This window comes from Oncorhynchus masou, chromosome 25 (genome assembly GCF_036934945.1).
Source record: "Oncorhynchus masou masou isolate Uvic2021 chromosome 25, UVic_Omas_1.1, whole genome shotgun sequence".
Lineage (NCBI taxonomy): Eukaryota > Metazoa > Chordata > Actinopteri > Salmoniformes > Salmonidae > Oncorhynchus > Oncorhynchus masou.
The window spans coordinates 26,034,528-26,060,704 of record NC_088236.1 but is presented as its reverse complement, the minus strand read 5'-3'; the positions used below and the strand labels follow the sequence as shown (position 1 = coordinate 26,060,704).

At 42.2% G+C, this 26,177-nt stretch overlaps 1 protein-coding gene across 3 annotated transcripts in view; it reads right to left on the bottom strand.

Annotated features, from left to right (window-relative positions):
- Positions 1-24,212, bottom strand: part of LOC135513980 (ceramide transfer protein-like) — a 44,293-nt gene extending 20,081 nt beyond the window's left edge. Inside the window, exons 1-5 of one of the 3 annotated variants that reach the window (XM_064937044.1) lie at positions 24,129-24,212; positions 23,353-23,471; positions 22,470-22,604; positions 5,338-5,454; positions 2,710-2,814 (exon numbers count right to left, since the gene is read on the bottom strand). In XM_064937044.1, the coding sequence (XP_064793116.1) occupies positions 2,710-2,814; positions 5,338-5,454; positions 22,470-22,604; positions 23,353-23,445 (450 nt within the window). In that variant the 5' untranslated portion in view covers positions 23,446-23,471; positions 24,129-24,212. Of the gene's footprint in view, positions 1-2,709; positions 2,815-5,337; positions 5,455-22,469; positions 22,605-23,352; positions 23,968-24,128 lie in introns of those variants that run through there. The other 2 variants (XM_064937046.1, XM_064937043.1) reach the window with 2 other exon arrangements.
- Positions 24,213-26,177: the final 1,965 nt, after the last annotated feature.

Genomic DNA, 26,177 nt, shown 5'->3' with positions numbered 1-26,177 from the left:
TCTACACAAAATACTCCATAATGACAAATCAAAAATTGGTTTAGACATTTTTGCAAATATCAAATTTACATAAGTATTCAGACCATTTTCTCAGGACTTTGTTGAAGCACCTTTGGCAGCTATTCCAACCTCGAGTCTTCTTTGGTATGATGCTACAAGCTTTGCACGCCTGTATTTGGGAGTTTCTCCCATTCTCTGCAGATCCTCTCAAGCTCTGTCAGGTTGGATGGGGAGCGACGCTGCACAGCTATTTTTAGGTCTCTCCAGAGATGTCCGATTAGGTTCAAGTCCAGGCACTGGCTGGGCCACTCAAGGACATTCAGAGACTTGTGCCGAAGCCAATCCTGCGATGTTTTGGCTGTGTGCTTAGGGTTGTGGTCCTGTTGGAAGGTGAACCTTTGCCCCAGTCGGAGCTCCTGAGTGCTCTGTAGCAGGTTCTCATCAAGGATCTCTGTAATTTGATCCGTTCATCTTTCCCTCGATCCTGACTAGTCTCCCAGTCCCCGAAAAACATCCTCACAGCAAGATTCTCCTACCACCATGCGTCACCATAGGGATAGTGCCAGGTTCCCTCCAGATGTAACGCTTGGCATTCAGGCTAAATAGTTCAATCTTAGTTTCATCAGAACAGAGAATCTCATTATCAAAAGTTACCTAAGGACACTTAGACAAACTCCAAGCAGGCTGTCATGTGCCTTTTACTGAGGAGTGTCTTCTGTCTGGCCACTCTACCATAAAGGCCTGATTGGTGCAGTGCTGCAGAGATGGTTGTCCGTCTGGAACGTTCTCCCATCTCCACAGAGGAAGTCTGAAGCTCTGTCAGAGAGACCATCGGGGGGGGTTCTTGGTCTCCTCCCTGACCACGGCCCTTCTCCCCCACTTGCTCAGTTTGTCTGGGCGGCCAGCTCTAGGAAGGGTCTCGGTGGTTCCAAATTTCTTCCATTTAAGAATAATGGAGGCCACTGTATTTGGGGACCTTCAATATTTTGGTACCCTTCCCCAGATCTGTGCCTCAACACAATCCTGTCTCGAAGCTCTACGAACAATTCCTTCGACCTCATGGCTTGGTTTTTGTGCTGACATGTCAACTGTGGGACCTTATATAGACATGTGTGTGTGCCTTTGCAAATCATGTCCAATCAATTGAATTTACCACAGGTGGACTCCAAGTTGTAGAAACAGCTCAAGGATGATCAATGGAAACAGGATGCACCTGGGTCTGAATACGTATGTAAATGAGTACCTGCTTTGTTTATTTTAAATTTGATAACAAACAGTTTTTCGCTCTGTCATTATGGGGTATTTTTTGTAGATTGGGCAGTCCCTCCAGGATTCCGCGATCGCAAAATCAACCAATCAGTGCATATTAGGCGAGAGCAATTTTGACCAATTCCCGCACTTTTACCGTGGAAATGGCCCAATCAAAAAATCTCTCATTTGCCAACGAAAATAACAGTTAACGTCGGTGCGAAACAATTTCCAAATGTTTTTGGAAACTAGAGAAAGTCAACAATCAACAGTCACTTCGAATCAGCAAAGCATAAGAGAATGTCAGAACAGTTCCCACAGCAGCGGCAGTGCACCATGACTGAATTGCAAAACGTATCGCAGAATTTCAGAATAGCTGCAGCAAAATCAAGCATTTTTGGCTGCAGAAATCACTTTTCCCCCTGCGAAATGCTGGAGGGGCTGATTAGGGGGAAAATCAATCGAATCCATTTGAAAATAAGGCTGTAACGTAACAAAATGTGGAAAATGTCAAGGGATCTGAATACTTTCCGAATGCACTGTACATGTCAATCCCCTTTTCTGGACACTGGATTAAGTTGGTGTATTTTGGGGTGCTTTCATTTGAAAAGGACCCTCCAGGACTGTTCAGACTGTTGATAAGCACTCTTCTCATCTTTCTATCCTTTAAAACATTACTGCCATGTATGAGAAATGCATTCCAGCTCATATTTTTCAAGATAATATTAGCTAGACGGAACATAATTTTCAAGATATTAATAATTGCTTCTTTAAAAGTCTGAAGATTACATCTCAAAACAATCACACAAAATGTGGTGAATGCACAAGCTAAGACATGAAACATCAATATCCATCACATCCACAACCATCTGCTAAATTATGAAAATAGGTATTACGGATATCATAACACTGAAAAAGGATACGGGCAATGAAGAGTTATGAAGCATTTATAGACCATATAAAACCTTGATAAAAGTTAGCTTTACAGGCTGTGACCGATGTTATGTGCATGTTTTAGAAAAACTTTTCCTAAAAAAGATTCTGGATGTAACATAGGGGTGTTGGCTGGGACAGGCGATCTTTACAAGACTGTAGAACACGCAAACAAAACTCACAACACTTCAATTTGGTCTATACTGCTTCATTTACATCACATCTTCATAACCAACACTGGGGGACAGCTGTGAGTGGAGAAACAAGCACTGTGAGCTCTTTCAAAAAGCCATGAAATATGATTGACGGAAAAGCCTTCCGAGACTTGGCTTGCTACTCTTAAATGGACATAATTCATACAATTTCCGACTTAAACCTTTCAAATAAAGCCTGAACTCCAACATGTAGACCTTAAGGATAATTCTAAATGTGGATTCATTTGGAAATGACTAACTATTTAGGCATGCGCAGGTTGACTTTCCCATGGAATTTCCCTGGAAATTGGTTGTCAGTGTTGTGGTGGTTTACCTTGGAGGAAGTGGAGGTGGCAGAGAAGCCGCTGGCAGCAGAGGTGAGAGACAGCATGGAGCCATGACGCCTCAGACTGGACTCTGAACCAGACCCCGACTCCGCCTGGAGGGGTGGGGGGAGAATACATTAGACCAGTGTTCTCAACTCCGGTCTTCACGCACCCCCAACAGTACATATTTTTGTGTGGCCCCGGAAAAGCACACCTGATTCTACTTTTTAACTAATCATCAAGCCCGTGACAAGTTGAATTAGATGTGTTTGTTCCTGGGTGACAACAAAAAGTGTGTGCTGTTGGGTGTACTTGACGACTGAAGTTGGGGAACACGTGTTCGACCAGTCTCCAGAGTAAGAAATACATGATTCCCCCAGCCAGTGAAATACAGAATCAAACCCTGAGAAACAGGTCTACTACAGCAAAGCACAAGGATTACCTTTAGCCCAATGGGATCTATTGAAGGGGGAACAGGACACTGACTACACCAGCTTGTGACCCAATAGGTTTGGAGGCCTATAGGAGGCTTGGTACGGTGCATTGTATGCTTGGGTATGGAGATGTCAACATTTGTCCTACCAAGATTATATACTTAGAAAACATTGTGATATAGGATGGTATCAACCCCTATTGGCCAACCACTTTTTTGCAATAAATTACAATAAAACCCCAGATATAACCACCGTTAGGCTATAATCACAATCAAAGTTAATGGTAGAGGAAAATATTCTCTAATATTCCTGTCTGGTGGAGACAGCTTCAGTATGTAACAGGCTTGTGTGTGTGTGTGTGTGTGTGTGTGTCCACAGGATGCAAGAGAAAGGGACCAGAGACATGCCTCTCGTGCTTCAGCCAGTGTAATCTGACCTTGCATTAGCTCTCACTTCACTTGCTACACATGTTGCTTCTTGTGGACTGTAGTGTCGCTCTGTCAGCTCTGGTTGGCAGACAAAAACAACAAGCTCCACGTGAATGCTATACACAGACGTAGACAGAGAGAAAGTATATTTCCTGACAGGACATTGAGCTGCTTTGGTGGAATTGTCCGCTGTGTCTAGCCTACATTCTCCCCTTGCTTTCTTATTTGAAATGGCCTACAGCAAATACATATAGGCAAAGAAGTCAGATTGCCATAAACAGTAACTAGTAATGCTGCATAGAGCCATAAATACACTGAGTATACAAAACATTAAGAACATTTCCATGACAAACTAACCAGGTGAAAGCTATGATCCTTTTTTGAGGTTACATAAATCCACTTCAAATCAGTGTAGATGTGTGCCATTCAGAGGGTGTATGACCGGGACAAAATATTTAAGTGGCTTTGAACAGGGTATGGTAGTAGGTGCCAGGCGGACCGGTTTGTGTCAAGAACTGCAACGCTGCTGGTCCACCAACTAAAGGACATCCAGCCAACTTAACACAACTGTGGGAAGCATCTGTGTCAACATGGGCCAGCATCCCTGTGGAACGCTTCACACCTTGTAGAGTCAATGCCAGACAAATTGAGGCTGTTCTGAGGGCAAAAAGGCTGGTGCAACTCAGGTGTTCCTAATGTTTGGTATACTCAGTGCATAACTCACCTTTCTGGTAAAAATAGTTATTTATTGCTAAGACATACTCACTTTTGACGACAAGCTCAAGTACTTATTATTACCCTACCTCGTCTAAGAGTATCTTAAAATGAGACATCTCAGTCTTATCTCCCCTCCAGAAAACGTGCACTCGTCTTTTCCCACTAGCACTGACTGTGCTGATAACCTCTGAGGGGAAAATGACTTACAACTGTGATGTGGTTGTTTCAGATAGCCATCTTTAGATGAATGGAAGTTGCTCAGGATAAGAGTGTCTGCTAAACAACTCAAACCTAGTACACATATGATGGAGTTCCTATTCAAGAAGTGGGTGAATAGGGCATGAAGTATGATACGTTTAAATATCTACATATAGTAATGATCAGTTTAGGGACTCAGTCATTACATTTCACCTGCCTTCTAACTGTAAAATAAATATGATCATATTTAGTGACAGTGAAAATTGGCACTGTTTTATAGAACTGATGACAATGAATGTACTGCCTCTGAGCAACACACACCATTCAACAACCCGCCGACCACTGGGCTTCCACTCACTACCATATTTGGTAGTGAGAGGAAGGAAACGCCAAGCGGATGCTTCACATTTATACATCTGGTGAAATAACTCCTCATTGTTCTATCTGTGGTATCATCCTGGCCCTAACACACACACCAAGTTTTTCCTGTTCGTCCCACATTCAACTGTCACAAACCAGTCGACCAGTTCCACTCAGGAGCAGTCATGTTGCAACATGTCAATTCCTGGGAATGGTAGCATACTGTAAATATGAGGTCTCAAATCACGATGCTTCTGGTTGCCACCATCTCTCACTTGTTTGTATTTCTTGGCCCGGGACTTGAACTAGAAACTTTCTGGCTACTGGCTGCCTCTCTAACCTCTAGTCTTGGCTACCTCTACCTCTCGTTCTATTTCAAACCAACCACTAGGCTGGTGCACTTATGTGTAGATCTTAAACTATTGGAGAATAAACGTAAATTGCACATGCCAAGGGGAAGATCTCTGGTACAAGAGAGAAAGAGATCCTTCATTCTTACCTTGTGTAGTTCGATGGAGTCAATCCATTGGAGCCGGTGCTCTGGGTCCTCTGCACGTAGGTACCACACACTGTCGTTCACACTAATGTCAAAACGACACTCGTCAAACTCGTGGGGCTGCAGGGAGAGACAGAGTGAGTGGAGACACGAGTGACTAGGCCTATACAGGAGACGTCAAACCCTACAGCAGACAGTACTTTGGGAAAAGCAGTGCGTCTACCGCTTTAAAAACAAACATGAGTGGTCAATAGATCCCTCTTTCAGAATCAACTCAAGTCCCAAACACCCAACACTAGGCTATATTATTATGCAGGGCTTATTCCAATCAACATGTTGGTTGTAGGAGGAATGTGGTTCTGACTAGAGGTGCAAAGGGTATACTACTTGAAACTTTTGAAGTTTACCAGAAAACTACCAGAATTTTATCATATGACATCTAGTGGCCTTTTTGGGAAATTCAGATGATCATCACAGGTGTATCTCTGGCCCTCTAAAACAGTATCTTAATATAAACCATCTTACTGAATACTGGAAGAATATTCCGAAGATAAATACACAACGCAGAGGACGAGAGGTCAATAGAGTACTAACAATCAATGGAAATAGTAGTTTTTCTGTAATAGGGCATTAATGAGCAATGGGTATGGGAGGGATTTGTCGATACAGTGAGCCTGAAATAGGATACTTGTTATTTGGCCCAGTTTTATTGCAAGGAATTCTAATTGGCTAGGGCTGGGTTATAAAACGACATGCTGTCCCTTTGTGCTGTGGAGAACCACAGAAGAGCATCACTGAGGACAGGGGAGAATGATCATCTACCTCTCAGCATAATATCTATGATTTATCCTCTTTGAATAAACATATTCCTCCCCTTGATTTGCTTTGGGGTCTGTGCTATTAAAGAATAACAACAACTGCTAACGTTTGGTGCCGTGACAAATTGGTCTGAACAACAAGAAAACTTAACTGTGTATTGATCCAAAGGAGAGTCTACTCTTAAATCTCCTGATTGATGGTCATCAGTGCTGAGTGAGTCTAGACCAATATCATTTTAAAAGAACCAAATCAGGTTAAAATTAGTGCATGCAATGAGTGAAACGTATCTGTGATGTATAAGGGTTCAAGTCCTTTGTTCTATTACAGAGTTTTGTCTTGCTCGGTTCGGGGTTAGAGTCCCTTCTTTTGTGAAACCTTCTTGTTGCATAGAAGCGAGTTGCTAGTTGAGTAGCAATTTTGACACGTGTGGTTAACGTAAGTCTTCAACACAGGGATACAAACCGGTGAGGGCCCAAAAAGATGACTTTTTTCTCTTTTCACTGAAACATGTAAAAAAAAAAATACACAAATATTGCAGTTAGCTATCACAGCCTTTATAATAGAACACGTGACCACACACACACACATCTAAATATTGCAATTGGGGGAAAAAACATCTTCAAGTAAAATATGAACGAAACAAACAGGCATTCTATTTTTGCTCTATGATAGTTGCCACTATAGTAGACATTTAGCAAGTGCACAAGGCTGTGTACAAAATTAACATTCACTAAGTAAAAAAAATGTAATAATCCCCCTCACTTACACACAAGTTACTGTCAAATTCAACACAACGAAAGCAATATCTTTGGGCTACGCTGCAACGTTATTACATTGTTCCCTTTCTACCTGTGGACATCTGTTCTACAATGTGCCAGCAGAGCATGATACCCTTTTTTGGCATAAATGATCTTTCAGGCAGAGAGTACACCTGGCATACCCATTTTATCCACTGTATTGACAGAGGGAAAGTGTGTGGCATTTCTTTCACCTCTATTGGCCTCCAGCATAAGCCAGGCCCAGCTCCAGCTACACTTGTTTTTACCTAATTCTCTCATTCTGAAAATTAACCACATACTGTAGAGGGACAACTTCAGTTCACAGATAGTTATTTCGTTGACATTTCACAGATTGCCAGGGTTCAGTATGCAACTAACACGTTATAATTTGAGGAACGGCAAGGAGACTGATACCAGTTAACTGGCAAACTGCCTTTGCAACTTTCCAGCTCGCGCGCTGATTCTGTAACTAGCAAGTTGGTTGTGTCTTCTCTCTTCAGTCACGTGCTGCATTCTTTTATGTGAACGATTGGCTGAGCCCTGGATACAGCCAGTATTGCTCCTAACGCGCATCAGTCACCTTCCCTCATTGGCGCTACACAATTCACATAGGTCACATATTTTGGATTCAAAACAGCGAATTTATCCGAAAGGTGACTAGTTTGCATCCCTGTCAACAAGCTTTTTTTAAGTGAACATAAGTTTTATGGGTAGCCAGGCCCTAGAGAGACAATGTGTTCTAGAAATGGTTTGAGTCCTCAAAGGGGGATATATTTTGGGGTTAAATAAATATAAACAGAGAGAGAGATATATTATACAACTTTGAAGTTAAATGTAGCGCCATTGTTAAGTGAGAAAACCACTCTGGAAAAGGGTGGAACAGCTCCTCCGGATGAGAGTACGAAAGAGATTTTAAATTCACTGTCTAGTGATATGAAGAACCATTTCAAAGAAGAGAAGTGTAGGCATGAGATAAATACATATTCTGTCATTGTTGACATAGATGGAATCTGTCTGATATACAAAAAGCTTGGGGAAAAATACAGAGAATGTCTAACTCCTTGACAAAGTCACAATGATCTTTAACTGTATTAGCCGAAGAAAGAAAACAGGATGAGAAATTATCTCTGGAGAATCACGATAGGACATTGCAGAGAGATAAAGAAAGTTTGAAAGCTCTTGGTGGACAGATCAAAACCTTGAAAGAAGAAATTCAACAATTACAGGGAGGGGTCGTAAAAACAGACTTGGCTCCAATGTGTGGAGGACCCTTTGTTCCTTCAATCTACCCTCAGGCTGAGCTGCGCAAGGATGATCGGCATAAAAGCATCTGGTCAGCATTGCCTGGCTTTGAGTCAACAGATTATGACAGCAGTGACGAACGACTTCTTAGGCCAACCAGAACACAGGCTGTAAAATGTAGTAAAGACAAACCTCTGGTGACAGTAATCACACAAATCAGCATCTCCAAAATACACTGCTCAAAAAAAATATGAATGAAATATTCTTGTTAAATACTTTTTTCTTTACATTGTTGAATGTGCTGACAACAAAATCACACAAAAATGATCAATGGAAATCAAATATAACAACCCATGGAGGTCTGGATTTGGAGTCACACTCAAAATTAAAGTGGAAAACCACACTACAGGCTGATCCAACTTTGATGTAATGTCCTTAAAACAAGTCAAAATGAGGCTCATTAGTGTGTGTGGCCTCCACGTGCCTGTATGACCTCACTACAAAGCCTGGGCATGCTCTTGATGAGGTGGCGGATGGTCTCCTGAGGGATCTCCTCCCAGACCTGGACAAAAGCATCCGCCAACTCCTGGACAGTCTGTGGTGCAACGTGGAATTGGTGGATGGAGCGAGACATGATGTCCCAGATGTGCTCAATTGGATTCAGGTCTGGGGAACGGGCGGGCCAGTCCATAGCATCAATGCCTTCCTCTTGCAGGAACTGCTGACACACTCCGGCCACATGAGGTCTAGCATGGTCTTGCATTAGGAGGAACCCAGGGCCAACCACACCAGCACAAGGGGTCTGAGGATCTCATCTCGGTACCTAATGGCAGTCAGGCTACCTCTGGCGAGCACATGGAGGCCTGTGCAGCCCCTCAAAGAAATGCCACCCCACACCATGACTGACCCACCGCCAAACCGTTCATGCTGGAGGATGTTGCAGGCAGCAGAACGTTCTCCATGGCGTCTCCAAACTGTCACGTCTGTCACATGTGCTCAGTGTGAACCTGCTTTCATCTGTGAAGAGCACAGGGCACCAGTGGTGAATTTGCCAATCTTGGTGTTCTCTGGCAAATGCCAAACGTCCTGCACGGTGTTGGGCTGTAAGCACAACCCCCACCTGTGGACGTCGGGCCCTCATACCACCCTCATGGAGTCTGTTTCTGACCGTTTGAGCAGACACATGCACATTTGTGGCCTGCTGGAGATCATTTTGCAGGGCTCTGGCAGTGCTCCTCCTGCTCCTCCTTGCACAAAGACGGAGGTAGCGGTCCTGCTGCTGGGTTGTTGCCCTCCTACGGCCTCCTCCACGTCTCCTGAAGTACTGGCCTGTCTCCTGGTAGCGCCTCCATGCTCTGGACACTACGCTGACAGACACAGCAAACCTTCTTGCCACATCTCGCATTGATGTGCCATCCTGGATGAGCTGCACTACATGAGCCACTTGTGTGGGTTGTAGACGCCGTCTCATGCTACCACTAGAGTGAAAGCACCGGCAGCATTCAAAAGTGACCAAAACATCAGCCAGGAAGCATAGGAACTAAGAAGTGGTCTGTTGTCCCCACCTGCAGAACCACTCCTTTATTGGGGGTGTCTTGCTAAATGCCTATAATTTCCACCTGTCTATTCCATTTGCACAACAGCATGTGAAATTTACTGTCAATCAGTGTTGCTTCCTAAGTGGACAGTTTGATTTCACAGAAGTATCATTGACTTGGAGTTACATTGTGTTGTTCCCTTTATTTTTTGAGCAGAGTAGTTGGATGAATGGTCAAAAATGTTGAAACTAGAGGTTGACTGTGATTTTTCAACGCAGATACCGATTGGAGGACCAAAAAAGCCAATACCGATTAAATCGGATGATTTAAAAAAAAATGTATTTGTAATAATGACAATTACAACAATACTGAATGAACACTTATTTTAACTTATTATAATACATCAATAAAATCAATTTAGCCTCAAGTAAATAATGCAAAAACAAAGTGTTGGAGAAGAAAGTAAAAGTGCAATATGTACTATGTAAGAAAGCTAACATTTCAGTTCCTTGCTCAGAACATGAGAACATATGAAAGCTGGTTATTCTCTTTAACATGAGTCTTCAATATTCCCAGGTAAGAAGTTTAGGATGTAGTTATTATACGACTATTTCCCTCTATACCATTTGTATTTCATTAACCGTTGACTATTGGATGTTCTTATAGGCACTTTAGTATTGCCAGTGTAACAGTATAGCTTCCGTCCCTTTCCTCGCTCCTCCCTGGGCTCGAACCAGCAACACAACGACAACAGCCACCATCGAAGCAGCGTTACCCATGCAGAGCAAGAGGAACAACTACTAGAAGGCTCAGAGTGAGTGATGCTTGAAACACTATTAGTGCGCGCTAACTAGCTAGCCATTTCACTTCGTTTACACCAGACTCATCTCGTGAGTTGATAGGCTTGAAGTCATAAACAGCGCAATGCTTGACGCACAACGAAGAGCTGCTGGCAAAACACACGAAAGTGCTGTTTGAATGAATGTTTACGCGCCTGCTTCTGCCTACCACCGCTCAGTCAGATACTTAGAGACTTATATGCTTGTATGCTCAGTCATATTATATGCAACACAGGACACGCTAGATAATATCTAGTAATATCATCAACCATGTGTAGTTAACTAGTGATTATGATTGATTGTTTTTTACAAGATAAGTTTAATGCTATCTAGCAACTTACCTTGGCTTACTGCATTCGCGTAACAGGCAGTCACCTTGTGGAGTGCAACGAGAGAGAGGCAGGTCATTATAGCGTCGGACTAGTTAACTGTAAGGTTGCAAGATTAGATTCCCCGAGCTGACAAGGTGAAAATCTGTCGTTCTGCCCCTGAACAAGGCAGTTAACCCACCGTTCCTAGGCCGTCATTGAAAATAAGAATGTGTTATTAACTGACTTGCCGAGTTAAATAAAATTTAAATAATAATTCAAATTAAAATCGGCACCCAAAAATACCTATTCCCGATTGTTATGAAAACTTGAAAATCGGCCCTAATTAAAATCGGCCATTCTGATTAAATCGGTCGACCTCTAGTTGAAATATCCACAAGATGTAGGTATGAAAACGTGGGACCATTTGAAGCATTAAGAAACTCTACAGTCTATATTCTTATGATGGGTTACAGTTATTAGCCTTTGTTTTGAATAACCGTGAACATGGTGTACTTGAAAAGGTTTAAAGAGCTGTGGGTGGTGAAGAGCAAGATGTGGCCGATGGATGGAGAACCATACATGTTTTCCTTAAGGGTCTGACCAATACAACCACCAAATTGGGGAGAGATAACCGTTTGTTGAATTTGAAGGAAGGTTTAGAGAAGAGGTGGTTAGACACAGTGGGTTACCCGACATGGAAGATGAAGATGCCCCATTTTTGGAGGAATTGAGTGTAATCACTCATCAACTGATCCATACATTATTTGCGAAAAACATTTGTTTCCACAACTAATGACTGGGAGAGACAAAACTACGGCGACATCAGACGGTCACGACTTGACAGAGACATCAATCAACATAATAAACTGTCTTATCAGAGTTGTGCAGGTTCCGAGTGAAACCAACAACAATATCCGTTCAGCAGAAGAGAAACCTGGTGTGTCATTATTGTGGGATTTCTGGTCACTGGCAAAAATAATAGGATAAGCAGGGTCCGTCTACGTGAAAATGGACTCAAGACAACAGCCCCAATGCTGATGCAGACATTTAAGAAGCCCTCTCTGGCTCAGCAGCAGAGTTTTCTGGATGATGTGGAGTTAAACTAACAGACCTCCTATTACTTCCAATCTCAGCTGGTGTACATATGAAATCAAATGGAATATATGTGAACATGATGGTTAACAACTTTGCAATACATTTTCTTTAGTAGATACAGGTGCTGAAGTCACTGTATTGCCCATATGCAAAACATACAGTGGGGCAAAAAAGTATTTACTCAGCCACCAATTGTGCAAGTTCTTCCACTTAAAAAGATGAGGCCTGTAATTTTCATCATAGGTACACTTCAACTATGACAGACAAAATGAGATAAAAAACCTCCAGAAAATCACATTGTAGGATTTTTAATGAATTTATTTGTAAAATATGGTGGAAAATAAGTATTTGGTCAATACTTTGTTTCTCAATACTTTGTTATATACCCTTTGTTGGCAATGACAGAGGTCAAACGTTTTCTGTAAGTCTTCACAAGGTTTTCTCACACTGTTGCTGGTATTTTGGCCCATTCCTCCATGCAGATCTCCTCTAGAGCAGTGATGTTTTGGGGCTGTTGCTGGGAAACACGGACTTTCAACTCCCTCCAAAGATGTTCTATGAGGTTGAGATTTGGAGACTGGCTCGGCCACTCCGGGACCTTGAAATGCTTCTTACGAAGCCACTCTTTCGTTGCCCGGGCGGTGTGTTTGGGATCATTGTCATGCTGAAAGACCCAGCCACGTTTCATCTTCAATGCCCTTGCTAATGGAAGGAGGTTTTCACTCAAAATCTCACAATACATGGCCCCATTCATTCTTTCCTTTACACGGATCAGTCGTCCTGGTCCCTTTGCAGAAAAACAGCCCCAAAGCATGATGTTTCCACCCCCATGCTTCACAGTAGGTATGGTGTTCTTTGGATGCAATTCAGCATTCTTTGTCCTCCAAACACAACGAGTTGAGTTTTTACCCAAAAGTTATATTTTGGTTTCATCTGACAATCTCCCAATCTTCTTCTGGATCATCCAAATGCGCTCTAGCAAACTTCAGACGGGCCTGGACATGTACTGGCTTAAGCAGGGGGAAACGTCTGGCACTCCAGGATTTGAGTCCTTGGCGGCGTAGTGTGTTACTGATGGTAGGCTTTGTTACTTTGGTCCCAGCTCTCTGCAGGTCATTCACTAGGTCCCCCCGTGTGGTTCTGGGATTTTTGCTCACTGTTCTTGTGATCATTTTGACCCTACGGGGTGAGATCTTGCATGGAGCCCCAGATCAAGGGAGATTATCAGTGGTCTTGTATGTCTTCCATTTCCTAATAAATGCTCCCACAGTTGATTTCTTCAAACCAAGCTGCTTACCTATTGCAGATTCAGTCTTCCCAGCCTGGTGCAGGTCTACAATTTTTTTCTGGTGTCCTTTGACAGCTCTTTCGTCTTGGCCATAGTGGAGTTTGGAGTGTGACTGTTTGAGGTTATGGACAGGTGTCTTTTATACTGATAACAAGTTCAAACAGGTGCCATTAATACAGGTAACGAGTGGAGGACAGAGGAGCCTCTTAAAGAAGTTGTTACAGGTCTGTGAGAGCCAGAAATCTTGCTTGTTTGTAGGTGACCAAATACTTATTTTCCACCATAATTTGCAAATAAATTAATAAAAAATCCTACAATGAGATTTTCTGGAGTTTTTTTCTCTCATTTTGTCTGTCATAGTTGAAGTGTACCTATGATGAAAGTTACAGGCCTCTCATCTTTTTAAGTGGGAGAACTTGCACAATTGGTGGCTGACTAAATACTTTTTTGCCCCACTGTATGTTCTCAGTACACGGGCAAGAACAACAGAGCAACAAGCGTGGGGGGGGACGACGACAAAGACTTATGAAACAAACCGTTATCAATTTCTCTTGGTCCAATGAAGATTGATGCAGGAGTGTGGATAGGCTCATTTGAACAACCTATTTTAGGTCTTGATGTTTTATGCAACTTGACTCTACATTGAACATTTCTGAAGGGAAGCTGACATGGCAAATTAGACAACTGCAGGGCTCTACAGTTCAGAACCATCCTATTTGGACTACAAAAACAAAATGAGTGTGGAACTTTCGATAAGGAACCAGTGTGCTTGACAGGTGTTGTACCACCTTGCACAAAACAATATCCCATTAGCAAGGAAGCTATGGACACTACTAAAGTAGTGATTAAAGATCTATGGGACATGGGTATAGTTGAAAAGACACCATGCAATCCAGCTACTCTAATGTATCCTCCAGATACATTACTTGAACACGACTGTTGTGAATTGGTTTTGGATCAGCTCTCTGATAAGTTTATAGAGTCATTCTTTGGAAAACCGTGAGTTTATCTTATACACAGACAGTTCAATCATTGTGGGGGGGGGGGGCTGGGCAGTTACTACAATGGACAATGTGATAATGACAGGCACGTTACCTGCAGGAACATCAGCACAGGTCACGTAATTGGTGGCTTTGACAGAAGCATTTAAACAAGCTGAAGGAAAAACAGCTAATATCTACAAAGACTTTTGGTGTTACCCATTATTTTGGAAAAATATGGAAAGACAGAGGATTCATGACATCACTGGGAGCTCCTGTGAAGAATGGACCAGAGGTGATGGCTCGACTGAATGCTCTCCAGTTACAACTTTGAAAATGAAAGCACATGGTAGAATCTTTACAGAGTAAAGTAATGATTTGGCTGACATTGCTGCTAAGGCGGCTGCCAAGAGAAAACCTCTGTCAGCTAAACTGATTAGGAGATACACCTTGGAAACATTGCAAAACATTAGAGATATGCAAACAATGAAGTGTGGGAATGGATGGCTGCAGGATGCAAACTCAATCAAGGTGTGTGGAAATACAACCTGAGATGTGTAGTGCCAAATGCACTCTTACCCTACTTGGTGACACAGATCCACTCTTTGGTACACATTGGTGTGGACTAGATAGTTTATCGTTTTGTGTGCAAATGGTGGAATCCTATTGGCTACACCAATAACCTGGGGTTGGAATCTGTTCCTTAAAGACAGCAAGGCCTTTTTTTCCACATTTTCTGACTTCGAGCTCCTCTTCTTGTAGAAATGGCCCATTGATGTCAGCTGATGTTGCCCTAGTTTAATAAACTTTATAGGGACCTATAAAATGTTGTATTTTCTCAAAATTCAGTTTCTCCATTTATTTTTCCCAGGTTTCAGCTTTTTCCCCCGATTTTCATGTTTTCGCTCTCAAAAAAAAATCACTTTTGAGATCTGGGGAAAACCTAAGAAATTTTCATTTTTGGGTGTAGATAACCTTTCATTCAAATGCGCACCAGCAAGACACTTACTTGGCTAGCAGTGTTTCTATAGCACACGTGATTGCTGAGTTTGCAAAACAAATCACTACTGGATTGATGCAAATAATCATGATCTCATTCTGCCAGGTAGGCATAGACTACTTTGTAGTTAACATTTAATTGAGAAGATTTTTATGAAACCCTTTCCAACTACCAGAAGGCAGTTGTCATTAGCATCCTCGCAAACGTCTACAGAAAGCGGTAGACAAACGCGCACAAACATGGGGATTCACGAGCAGTTGCCTCTTCAGAAAGTTGAAGGAACATACAGATCACTTAGGCTACGCATTTCATCCATGACATCATAATCTTTGGCAAATTAATTGATTTCCTACTAAGTTCAAGACATGATTAAATATTGTTGAATTATGTTTTAATGTCTGGATTCCATCCACATTCCCTGCATCGCACATTTTATAGGGCCTTAACTATTAATAAAGCTCCTCGTTTTATTTCCCGTAACAAAACACTGCAGAGGCCCCACACCACACAGTATCTGGAACATACATGGAATGCCTGCAAAATGTCATAAAGCTAAAACAATCCCCATGTGTTCCATTTCATAAGTTAGTTTCAACTTCTGATGTAGTGGTGAGGGAGGGCTGCTGGTTTCTCTTTAACCTCCTCCTGTACCAATCAGTACTGGGTAGAAGTTGTCATTGTAACCAGATTACCCCTCCCCGAAACACTATCCATTGTCATCTGACCTTAGATCAGTTTCTAAGGGTAACAACACCATACTCGTATCAAGCATGTCCTTAAGAACCTCTCTGCTGTCTGTGTGAATCAGAAGAACCATTAAGTCCACTGGCACAAGGCTCTATCAGACACAGACCATAATGCTTGGCTTTATTTTCGCTCCTTCTCCAGGAGCACAGTGTGCTGCAATCTATCCCTATCTGTGTGTGTGGAGAGATCTGATTGAGAACACTGTAGCTGCCAATGCTGCAGTTGCTTCGCTTGTATCCTTGGGATGTTGCAGTTGGTTCACTTGTATCCTTGGTTGTTAAAAATAAAAATGTATTGTTGACATTATCTATAGTAGTTAGTAGGGATGCACAATATATTAGTAAGCATATCGGAATCGGACGATATTAGCTAAAGATGCCAACATTGGTATCGGCCCGATGTCTAGTTTATCGGCGATGTTAAAAACCGATGTCAAAGCTAGCATGCATACCTATATGAAGTAGGTGCATGACGTAATAACGCCACGTAAAATCCTAACCTACACCACACAATGTCTGCTGTGTGGATCGAGCATCCAACAAGTCCAGCAGTCATTTGAAAGAGTAAAAACATTTCAGCGAGACAACTCAAAAGGCGAAATCCATTTAAGCCAATATAATGGAATTCATTGCCCTTGACAATCAACCATTCTGTTGTTGGTGATGTTGGCTTTCGCCGACTGGTCGAGCACCAGTACACACTACCAAGTGAGCTATTTTTCAGATGTTGCCCTACAGGAGTTACACAGTAATAGTGTCACTGCTATTAGCTTCACGACATGCATACTACGGAACGACGTTTGGGTCTTTGCATGTCAAAGAAGATACAATAGCACTGTCAAAGCTGTACAAAAAAGTCTGCAAACACGTACGATGTGTTTACAATACGGCGTTGGTAATAAAGCCTTTGTTCGACCGCAACTTCTGGGGTAGCTAGCTTTAACTTGGTATCTCGCTAGTACCAATACAACCAGCCTGAAAACAATGACCAGCAGAAACTGCAGGGCCAATTGTGCGCCTCTCTATGCTACTCCCAATCACGGCCAGATGTGATACAGCCTGGATTCGAACCAGGGACTGTAGTGACGCCTCTTGCACTGAGATGTAGTACCTTAGACCGCTGCATCTATGCGTGCGTGTTACCTATTTACATGTGCTAGAATGCTTGAAAAGGACGCTAAAATTTTAAATATCGGTTATCAGTATAGTTTTTTTTTGGCAAGGAAAATATCGGTATCGGCCAAAAATGTCATATCGGTGCATCACTAGTAGTTAGTACCAGTATTACCATCATTATCAACTCTAATGTGAAGATATTTTACTTTGTACGTGAAAATAAACATAACAGAGAATACAAAACCTAATACATCTGACAAACACACACATACTGCATGAAAATAGCAGTGTATGATTTCCATCCCTCTTGAAAGAAGCACAGGATACTGAACAAATGCAGCAGATACTTCTGAGAGCGATGCGTAAACAGTAGCCTGCGGTGTTGTGACACAGCATGAGGTTGAGCCATAGCCTGAGGCAGAATTATCTGACTTGCATTTTCTGCACAAATACTGTACCTTTAGTGAGTGTACTGTACCGAGTCTATGGTGTACATCCTAACAGTGAAGCTGGCCTCTATTGAGCAAGACATTAACCGATGGCCAGTGTTGGAGAGTAGTGAACTACATGTAGTTCAACTAATAATTTAACTACATTTTGCAGTAGCTTGGTGCTAGTTGAACTAAGTTCAGATCGTGGTAGTGTTTTTTGTAGTTAATTACTATTTAACATGTATCTAACTACTGGACCTACATTACTCATATTTTATTTTTGCCAAAAAAGTAAAGTAGGAAATGGCATGAGACCTTCCTAATTCTCACTTGAAACACTGTGTTTAAAAGGCTAAATTAAAGCAAACTTTGTTATCACTTAAGTCCAGAATGATCTGTTCTTGCAATTTGAGGTCTATGATATTTCAGATTTAGATCTAGCTATTTCAGGATAAATAATCATTATGTAGTGAACTACATTTTCAAAGTTACTTTATGTAAACTAAACTCAGCAAAAAAAGAAACGTCTTCTCACTATCAACTGCGTTTATTTCTTTATCAAACTTAACATATGTAAATATTTGTATGAACAGAACAAGATTCAACAACTGAGACAAACTGAACAAGTTCCACAGACACGTGACTAACAGAAGTGGAATAATGTGTCCCTGAACAAAAGGGGGGGGGGGCATCATCTGTCCTTCCTGTCTCCCTGTAGCGGTGTCTTAGGCGTCTCACAGTACAGACACTGCAATTTATTGCCCTTGCCACATCTGCAGTCCTCATGCCTCCTTGCAGCATGCCTAAGGCACTTTCACGCAGATTTGCAGGGACTTGCCAGTTCTTGCTGTGGGATGTTACCCCACTCTTCCACCAAGGCACCTGCAAGTTGGGGGATCCTAGCCCGATTCAACAGGTCCCAAACGTGATCAATGGGATTGAGATCTGGGCTCTTCCCTGGCCATGGCAGAACACTGACATTCCTGTCCTGCAGGAAATCACGCACAGAACGAGCAGTATGTCTGGTGGCCTTGTCATGCTGGAGGGTCATGTCACAATGAGCCTGCAGGAAGGGTACCACATGACGGAGGTCTTCCCTGTAATGCACAGTGTTAAGATTGCCTGCAATGACAACAAGCTCAGTCTGATGATGCTGTGACACACCGCCCCAGACCATGACGGACCCTCCACCTCAAAATTGATCCCGCTCGAGAGTACAGGCCTCGGTGTAACGTTCATTCCTTCGACAATAAACTTAAATCCGACCATCACCCCTGGTAAGACAAAACCACGACTCGTCAGTGAAGAGGACTTTTTGACAGTACCGTCTGGTCCAGCGACGGTGGGTTTGTGCCCATAGGTGACATTGTTGCCGGTGATGTCTGGTGAGGACCTTGTGCATTCCTGGTGTAACTCGGGCAGTTGTTGTTGCCATCCTGTACCTGTCCTGCAGATGTGATGTTCAGATGTACTGATCCTGTGCAGGTGTTGTTACACGTCATCTGCCACTGCGAGGATGATCATCTGTCCTTCCTGTCTCCCTGTAGCGGTGTCTTAGGTGTCTCACAGTACGGACACTGCAATTTATTGCCCTTGCCACATTTGCAGTCCACATGCCTCCTTGCTGCATGCCTAAGGCACTTTCACGCAGATGCGCAGAGACCCTGGGCATCTTTCTTTTGGTGTTTTTCAGAGTCCGTAGAAAGGCCTCTTTAGTGTCCTAAGTTTTCATAACTGTGACCTTAATTGCCTATCGTCTGTAAGCTGTTAGTGTCTTAACGACTGTTCCACAGGTGCATGTTCATTAATTGCTTATGGTTCATTGAACAAGCATGGGAAACAGCGTTTAAACCCTTTACAATGAAGGTCTGTGAAGTTATTTGGATTTTTACGAATTATCTTTGAAAGACAGGGTCCTGAAAAAGGGACGTTTCTTTTTCTACTGTGTTTACATTACTCGTAAGGGTAGCATTAGTGTAGCTTACCTTCTTCCAATGTTAAGTGACTGGTATCTTGGTAAACTATTTTCAGAGTAGCTTTCCAAACACTGCCAATGGCTAGTTTCTGCATTCCTAAGACCTCACACAACGCAGATAGAAGAGTCTGTCGACAGACAGCTCAGGGATATTTGGAAAGATGGCAGAAAGGGTTGCGTCTTTGAGTCTTGTTTTTGCCTTCATTATAAACAGACTGAGTGCCACTGACTGTGTAGGTGTGGTGCTAGTAGTTAAAACCTTGTCTGTTGCATTTACATAGTTCCTTTTTTCTAATGCTCTCTTAGAAGCACAAAGACACCTTTCACCTAAATGCCCAATACAGTAAAAAAAAGAAAATCCTGTATTATACAGTACCAGTTAAACATTTTGACACACCTACAAGGATTTTTATTTTATTTGTACTATTTTCTACATTGTAGAATAATATCGAAGACATCAAAACTATGAAATCAAGTAGTAACCAAAAAGTTTTAAATCTAAATATATTTGAGAGATTCTTCAAAGTAGCCACCCTTTGCCTTGATGACAGCTTTGTACACTCTTGGCATTCTCTCAACCAGCTTCAAGAGGAATGCTTTTGCAAAAGTCTTGAAGGAGTTCCCACATATGCTGAGCACTTCTTGGCTGCTTTTCCTTCACTCTGCGGTCCAACTCATCCTAAACCATCTCAATTAGGTTGAGGTCGGGTGATTGTAGAGGCCAGGTCATTATGTAGCACCATCACTCTCCTTCTTGGTCATTGTCCTGTTGAAAAACAAATGACAGTCACACTAAGCGCAAACGAGATGGGATGGCGTAGCGCTGCAGAATGCTGTTGTAGCCATGCTGATTAAGTGTGCCTTCAATTCTAAATAAATGACAGACAGCATCACCAGCAAAACATCCCCACACCATAACACCACCTCCTCCATTCTTCACGGTGGAAACCTCACATGCAGAGATCCTCAGTTAGCCTTCCCTGCGTCTCACAAAGACACGGCAGTTGGAACCAAAAATTTGGACTCATCAGACCAAAGGATAGATTTCCACCGGTCTAATGTTCATTGCTCATGTTTCTTGGCCCAAGCAAGTCTCTTCTTATTAGTGTCCTTTATCAGTGTTTTTTTTTGCAGCAATTTGACCATGAAGGCCTGATTCACGCAGTCTCCTCTGAACAGTTGATGTTGAGATGTGTCTGTTACTTGGACTCTGTGAAGCACTTATTTGGGCTGCAATTTCTGAGGCTGACAACTCTAAAACGTATCCTCTGCACCAGAGGGAACTCTGGGTCTTCCTTTCCTGTGAGACTCATGGGAGCTAGTTTCACCAAAGTGCTTGATGGATTTTGCGACTGCATTTGAAGAAACGTTCAAAGTTCTTTAAATTTTCCACATTGACTGACCTTCATGTCTTAAAGTAATGGTGGACTGCCGTTTCGCTTTGCTTATTTGAGCTGTTCTTGCCATAATATGGACTTGGTCTTTTACCAAATAGGGCTATCTTCTGTATACCACCCCTACCTTGTCACAACACAACAACTGATTGGCTCAAACACATTAAGGAAAGAAATTCCACAAATTAACAAGGCACATATGTTAACTGAAATGCAATCCTTGTGACTACCTCATGAAGCTGGTTGAGAGAACGCCAAGAGTGTGCAAAGCTGTCATCAAGGCAAAGGGTGGCAATTTGAAGAATATAAAATATATTTAGATTTGTTTTCACTTTTCTGGTTACTACATGATTCCATGTGTTATTTCATAGCCAATGTCTTCATTATTATTCTACAATGTATAAAATAGTAAATAATAAAGAAAAACCCCTGAATGAGTAGGTGTGTCCAAACTTTTGACTGGTACTGTATATATCCACACTATGGAGGTTGGAATAATACTGTGTAAATTATGATAATGTCTTTTGGGTAACCTGGCAGGTAGGAGCGTTGGGCCAGTAACAAAAAAGTTGCTGGAACTAATCCCTGAGTTGACAAGGTAAAAATCTGTCATTCTGCCCATGCAAGGCAGTTAACCCACTGTTCTCTGGGAGCCGATGACGTGGATGTTGATTAAGGCAGCCACCCGCACCTCTGATTCAGAGGTGTTTGGTTAAATGAGACACATTTCAGTTGAATGCACTCAGTTGTACAACTGCCTAGTTATTCTCCTTTCCCTTACCTTAGTGTAAAATCTGTTAGAAACAACTGCCTGAAATTTCAGCCTGTTTTGGTGAGATGGATTTTTTGCCTGCCTGGTGATATTACCAGGTGGTAAATTAGTTAATAGACCAATGAGAAAGAGTTCCACACCTCTCTGCCAATAACAGCTCATTTGTAATTTTTCCCTCCTAACTCAGACCTCTCTCAGAGAGCCCTAGCAAAATTCTTGCTTGAGAAATTGCTCTTTGCTAAGAAGCTATTTTTGTTTCTTTTTGACCATTTAATTGAAAACAATCACAGTAAGGTATTTAATTGTTACTTAGTTGTTACCCAGAAATTATATTTAATATTGAGATAAAAACAGCTGCATTGGACCTAAGGGAAGTTACAACAATCCATATTATGGTTTTTATCTGATTTCAGTCATTTAATCCTATTGCACAAATAGCAGTAACACCATTTGTTTGGCCTCTGTAGTGAACCATGGTATTTCAGAAAGAAAATATGTTTTACCAGAGAGTTGTATTTCAGTTTATCTAACCAACAGGAGGCCTGCCTGAGGAGAATAAAGTGTCAACTGGCTAGAAACAGAAGCATGCCACACAAAAGATAACAGTATGTGGCCAGAGATTACAATACAGAATCAGGATTTCAGATGCCTAATAAAGAACAATGTATATGTGTTTACAACTGGTGCTTCTTGTAGTGTCAGTATGCCCATGTCATTTCACTTACACCATTTCAGTGTCTGAAACATTTTTGCCAAAATATGCCATAATGCTGCTTTCTGAGAGGAAATTAAACATTTCCTCTTACTTACAGTGATGATAGCTTTGCTGAGACACAGAGAGCCCCTGCAGCCGTACTCCCGCTCATCCTCTGACTTATAGTAGCTCAGAGTGTTGTTCTTCAACACTACCCACCGGTCCTGCCATCCGTGAATGTAGTTGGTCCACTGTCAACAAAACATAAGAGCAGATAGTCAAGCCTACAACTCTACTAGCGGTGTACTTACAGCAGGACAGGGGTCATGTATTTAGTTTCACACAATCACTATAGATAACAATGATTGGTTAAATTCATTTCCTGGTTAATTGAAAGTAATTAATTGAAAGTGGGTGTTGCATGTCCCACAAAAGGATGCTATTAATGGCCAGGGATTGACATTAAAGGTCACCCTATTGCTTGAGGCAAGTGAACTGAGCAGTGGAGCCTGCTTTGATGTTGTCCCATTGGGCATGTGATCAAATAAAATAACAACCAATCTGCAAAGAATTCTAGTAGCCTAAAACGAATCTTTCTGGATTCCTCCCCATGTGTAGATGAAAGGCAGAGGCGATATATTGCACGTCTGTGAATAAATAGCTCATTTACATTTTTTGGTCAACTGATCAGAATACTCGAGCAACCAAAATAAATACTGGGGAAGCCTTTCAGACTTTACTGTCAATCCCTGATTGCAATTTGACCCAGGCAGCTTGTTATTAGTAACAGCGGCCATTTGTTTGTTGTACCTATTGGCTGATAGTAATTTAGATTGATCAAACATTGTCAATCTGACCCAACCATTGTACACCATAGGGAAGTGTACAATGGGCACATCAAACTTTGAATAAAAGCTAGCAGGTATTTAGTTATTGTAGTTGGAGTATAGTGTTTTTTAGAGGATCAAGTCCTGAATAAAGATACATTGTTTGTCTTACCTTGCTTAGGACGCCACCGAGTTCAACAGGCTGCCCAGATTCGGGATCCACATCTTCATCTGAGCCCGACGAGTTCGAACTCTTCTCCGACATTTAACGACCAAGTTGTTGGTAGTTACCTAGAGGATAGCGTTTACCACGAGCAAATTAAAATACACAAATTGATAAGACTTGGCCTCGCGAGTGTTGCCAAATCGGTTAGAGGGCAAACGTTGTAGAAAAACATGAGACAGTATAACTAAGCAAGCCACTCCTGATAGTCTCTGGCATGCAATAATTGCATGGTTAGCGAACTAACGTAGCGTTAAATCCACAACTTCTTGCGGGCTATGTGTTTCGATAGCAACACGACGTAACGTTTGCTATGTCAAGTTAGCTAGAAGCAAATACAATGCATTTAGCTAAAGCTAGTTAGCTGGCTAGCAATCCAGTCAAAACGCAGCAGTCACAATAGTCCTTCTGTTTAAATGCGCCATATCCTCTACGATCAAATACACATGGTAAATCCTTTCAGAGACGCCCTCAGACTCCGAGAACGAACAGTACGATAGCTAGCCTCCCCGCGAATCTGTAGTGCGCTGTCATGAACGGGACGACCCAAAGCTGTTTGCCTCCGCCTGTGGTTGTTCGGTATCATCGCCCCTATACAGAAACTGCGTAAAAATATATGATCTCTATATCAAAATCACTTGCGACGATGTGATATTTCATTGTTTGAATAAATTAATCACGTTACATAGAGTGATCATATTAATAAATCAATAACACTGTCTCACCTGTTAAAGTTTATGTAGATGGACATGTATTGTCAAGGTTTTGTTTATCAGCGCTGTAGAGAAGGTTGCAATTGCGGCCGCAATTCGGGGCGTTCCTGGATGTTGAGCATTCCTGCATCTTCTTCTTCAGTGAGGTTTAACAGCGGTTGGCATACAAATTATGATGCATTACCACCAACAACTTGACCGGGATATAAATCCATTATACTTTGATCCACAAAACAAAATGGAGAAAAAAATATATCAACAATTACCCAACCTTAACCTTATACTCATTAAAACCCACAACCCTATTTCATTATTTAAACCCATCTGGCTCTTTTCCCCAGGCCAACAGGACACCGCCACCCAACACACCTTATAACTCTTCTGAAGTCAAATATGGTACCCCCAAAAACTTCTCTGCCACCTCATTTCTGTGACCTACGTTCCATCTCTGCTGTACAGTTGATAACCATAGCTATGAATGTTAATCCTATCAGGATCCCTCACCCTGACCCATCTTCCTCTACTTTTTTCAGTGTGTGAATATGACACCCTCTGCACTACTCTAACCCTGGTAACCTCAACCTGCCTCTCTCGCACCGGACACTTCTTTCTGATCCCCAGCACCATGGCCACCTCTACAATTAACACATACGCTTCTTTCCCCAATACTGCACATTCCTTTTGTCTCATGCCCTTCTGCACACTTCTCACACACTGCTGCCACTCCCCCCTACACATTGCTGCCACATGCCCATAAACTTGACACCTGTAACAACGTAATGGGTTCAGCACAAAACCTTGTACGGGATAACTGAAATATTATAACATTCCCTTTATCCGGCAAAGACTCAACATCAAAACTCAAAAGAACAGGCAATGACTCTCACCAGTCACGCCACCCAGTCTGCATCGCACCAAACGACGAGCATCACAAACACCGGGAATCTTCCCCTTCAGCTGGTCCACCTTCACCGCTACCCCAGTAATCACTCCTTTCAATGGCGCCCTATTCCTAAGAGCAAAGCAATAAACTGATCTCGCTCCCTCTGGGCAGAAGAAACATACACAAATATCACAAGCAAATATCACATGTTACCTTCAATGACTCAGCTGCACCCAACTCCTTTACCACCCACCCTGAAACCACAAATGGATCTGCTAAAAGGCAAGGATTCACTTTCTCAAAAAATGTCACTCCTACTGGATGAGATTGTTCTTTATCATGTCCATTGATGAAAGGCTCGGGCTCTGAGCTTTTCACCACAACTTCCACTCCACTGAACTCGCTCTCACTCATTTCTATTTCACCTCCAGCACTTGACATGGCATACTCCTTTCTCTGCTTGTACTTGCCACCAGTCTTCTTCGCCTCCCCATCTCCCTTTCTATTGTCATCTTCATCAAATTCAACCTCAACCTCTGCTTTCCTCATTCTCTTCGACGCCTTCTTCCTCCCTTTCCTCTTTCCTTCCTCACAGCTGAAACAGAAGACGCTCTCCTGCAGCTTAAGGTAGAGGCAGTAGGTCCCCACACTCATAACAGAAGTTCCTGTGGTTCCCGCTTGTCTCTGTAGCCTTTTTCCACTCAACCGTCACCACAAAATCCATGCTCCCAGGTTCTTCTTCTTCATCATCAATCGGCCTCTCTATACAGACAAGATACTTGTCTCTCCGCCCTAACAATTGGAATAGGCTGTCTAGCTCCCGTCTATCCTTTCTTTGGATTTGTGGATCTAATTATTTTCCAAAAATGTTTAATATTTGATGAGGGTTGTTGAATTTAACCACCTGTATTCCACAGGAGGTTGGTGTCACCTTAATTAGGGAGATCAGTCTCATTGTAATGATGAGCGGAGTAGATGAAATGGTAACAAATACATCAAACACATGGTTTCCAGGTGTTTGATGCCATTCCATTTGCTCTGTTCCATTTGAGCTTTCTCCCTCAGCAGCTACCTGTGCTGTATTCAATGGAGAGATGCTATGCTACTAGCCTCATGTCATGAATATGCATAGCCATCTCGAGACAACTCTGATATCAGGTGTTTTGCGGGGATGTCAT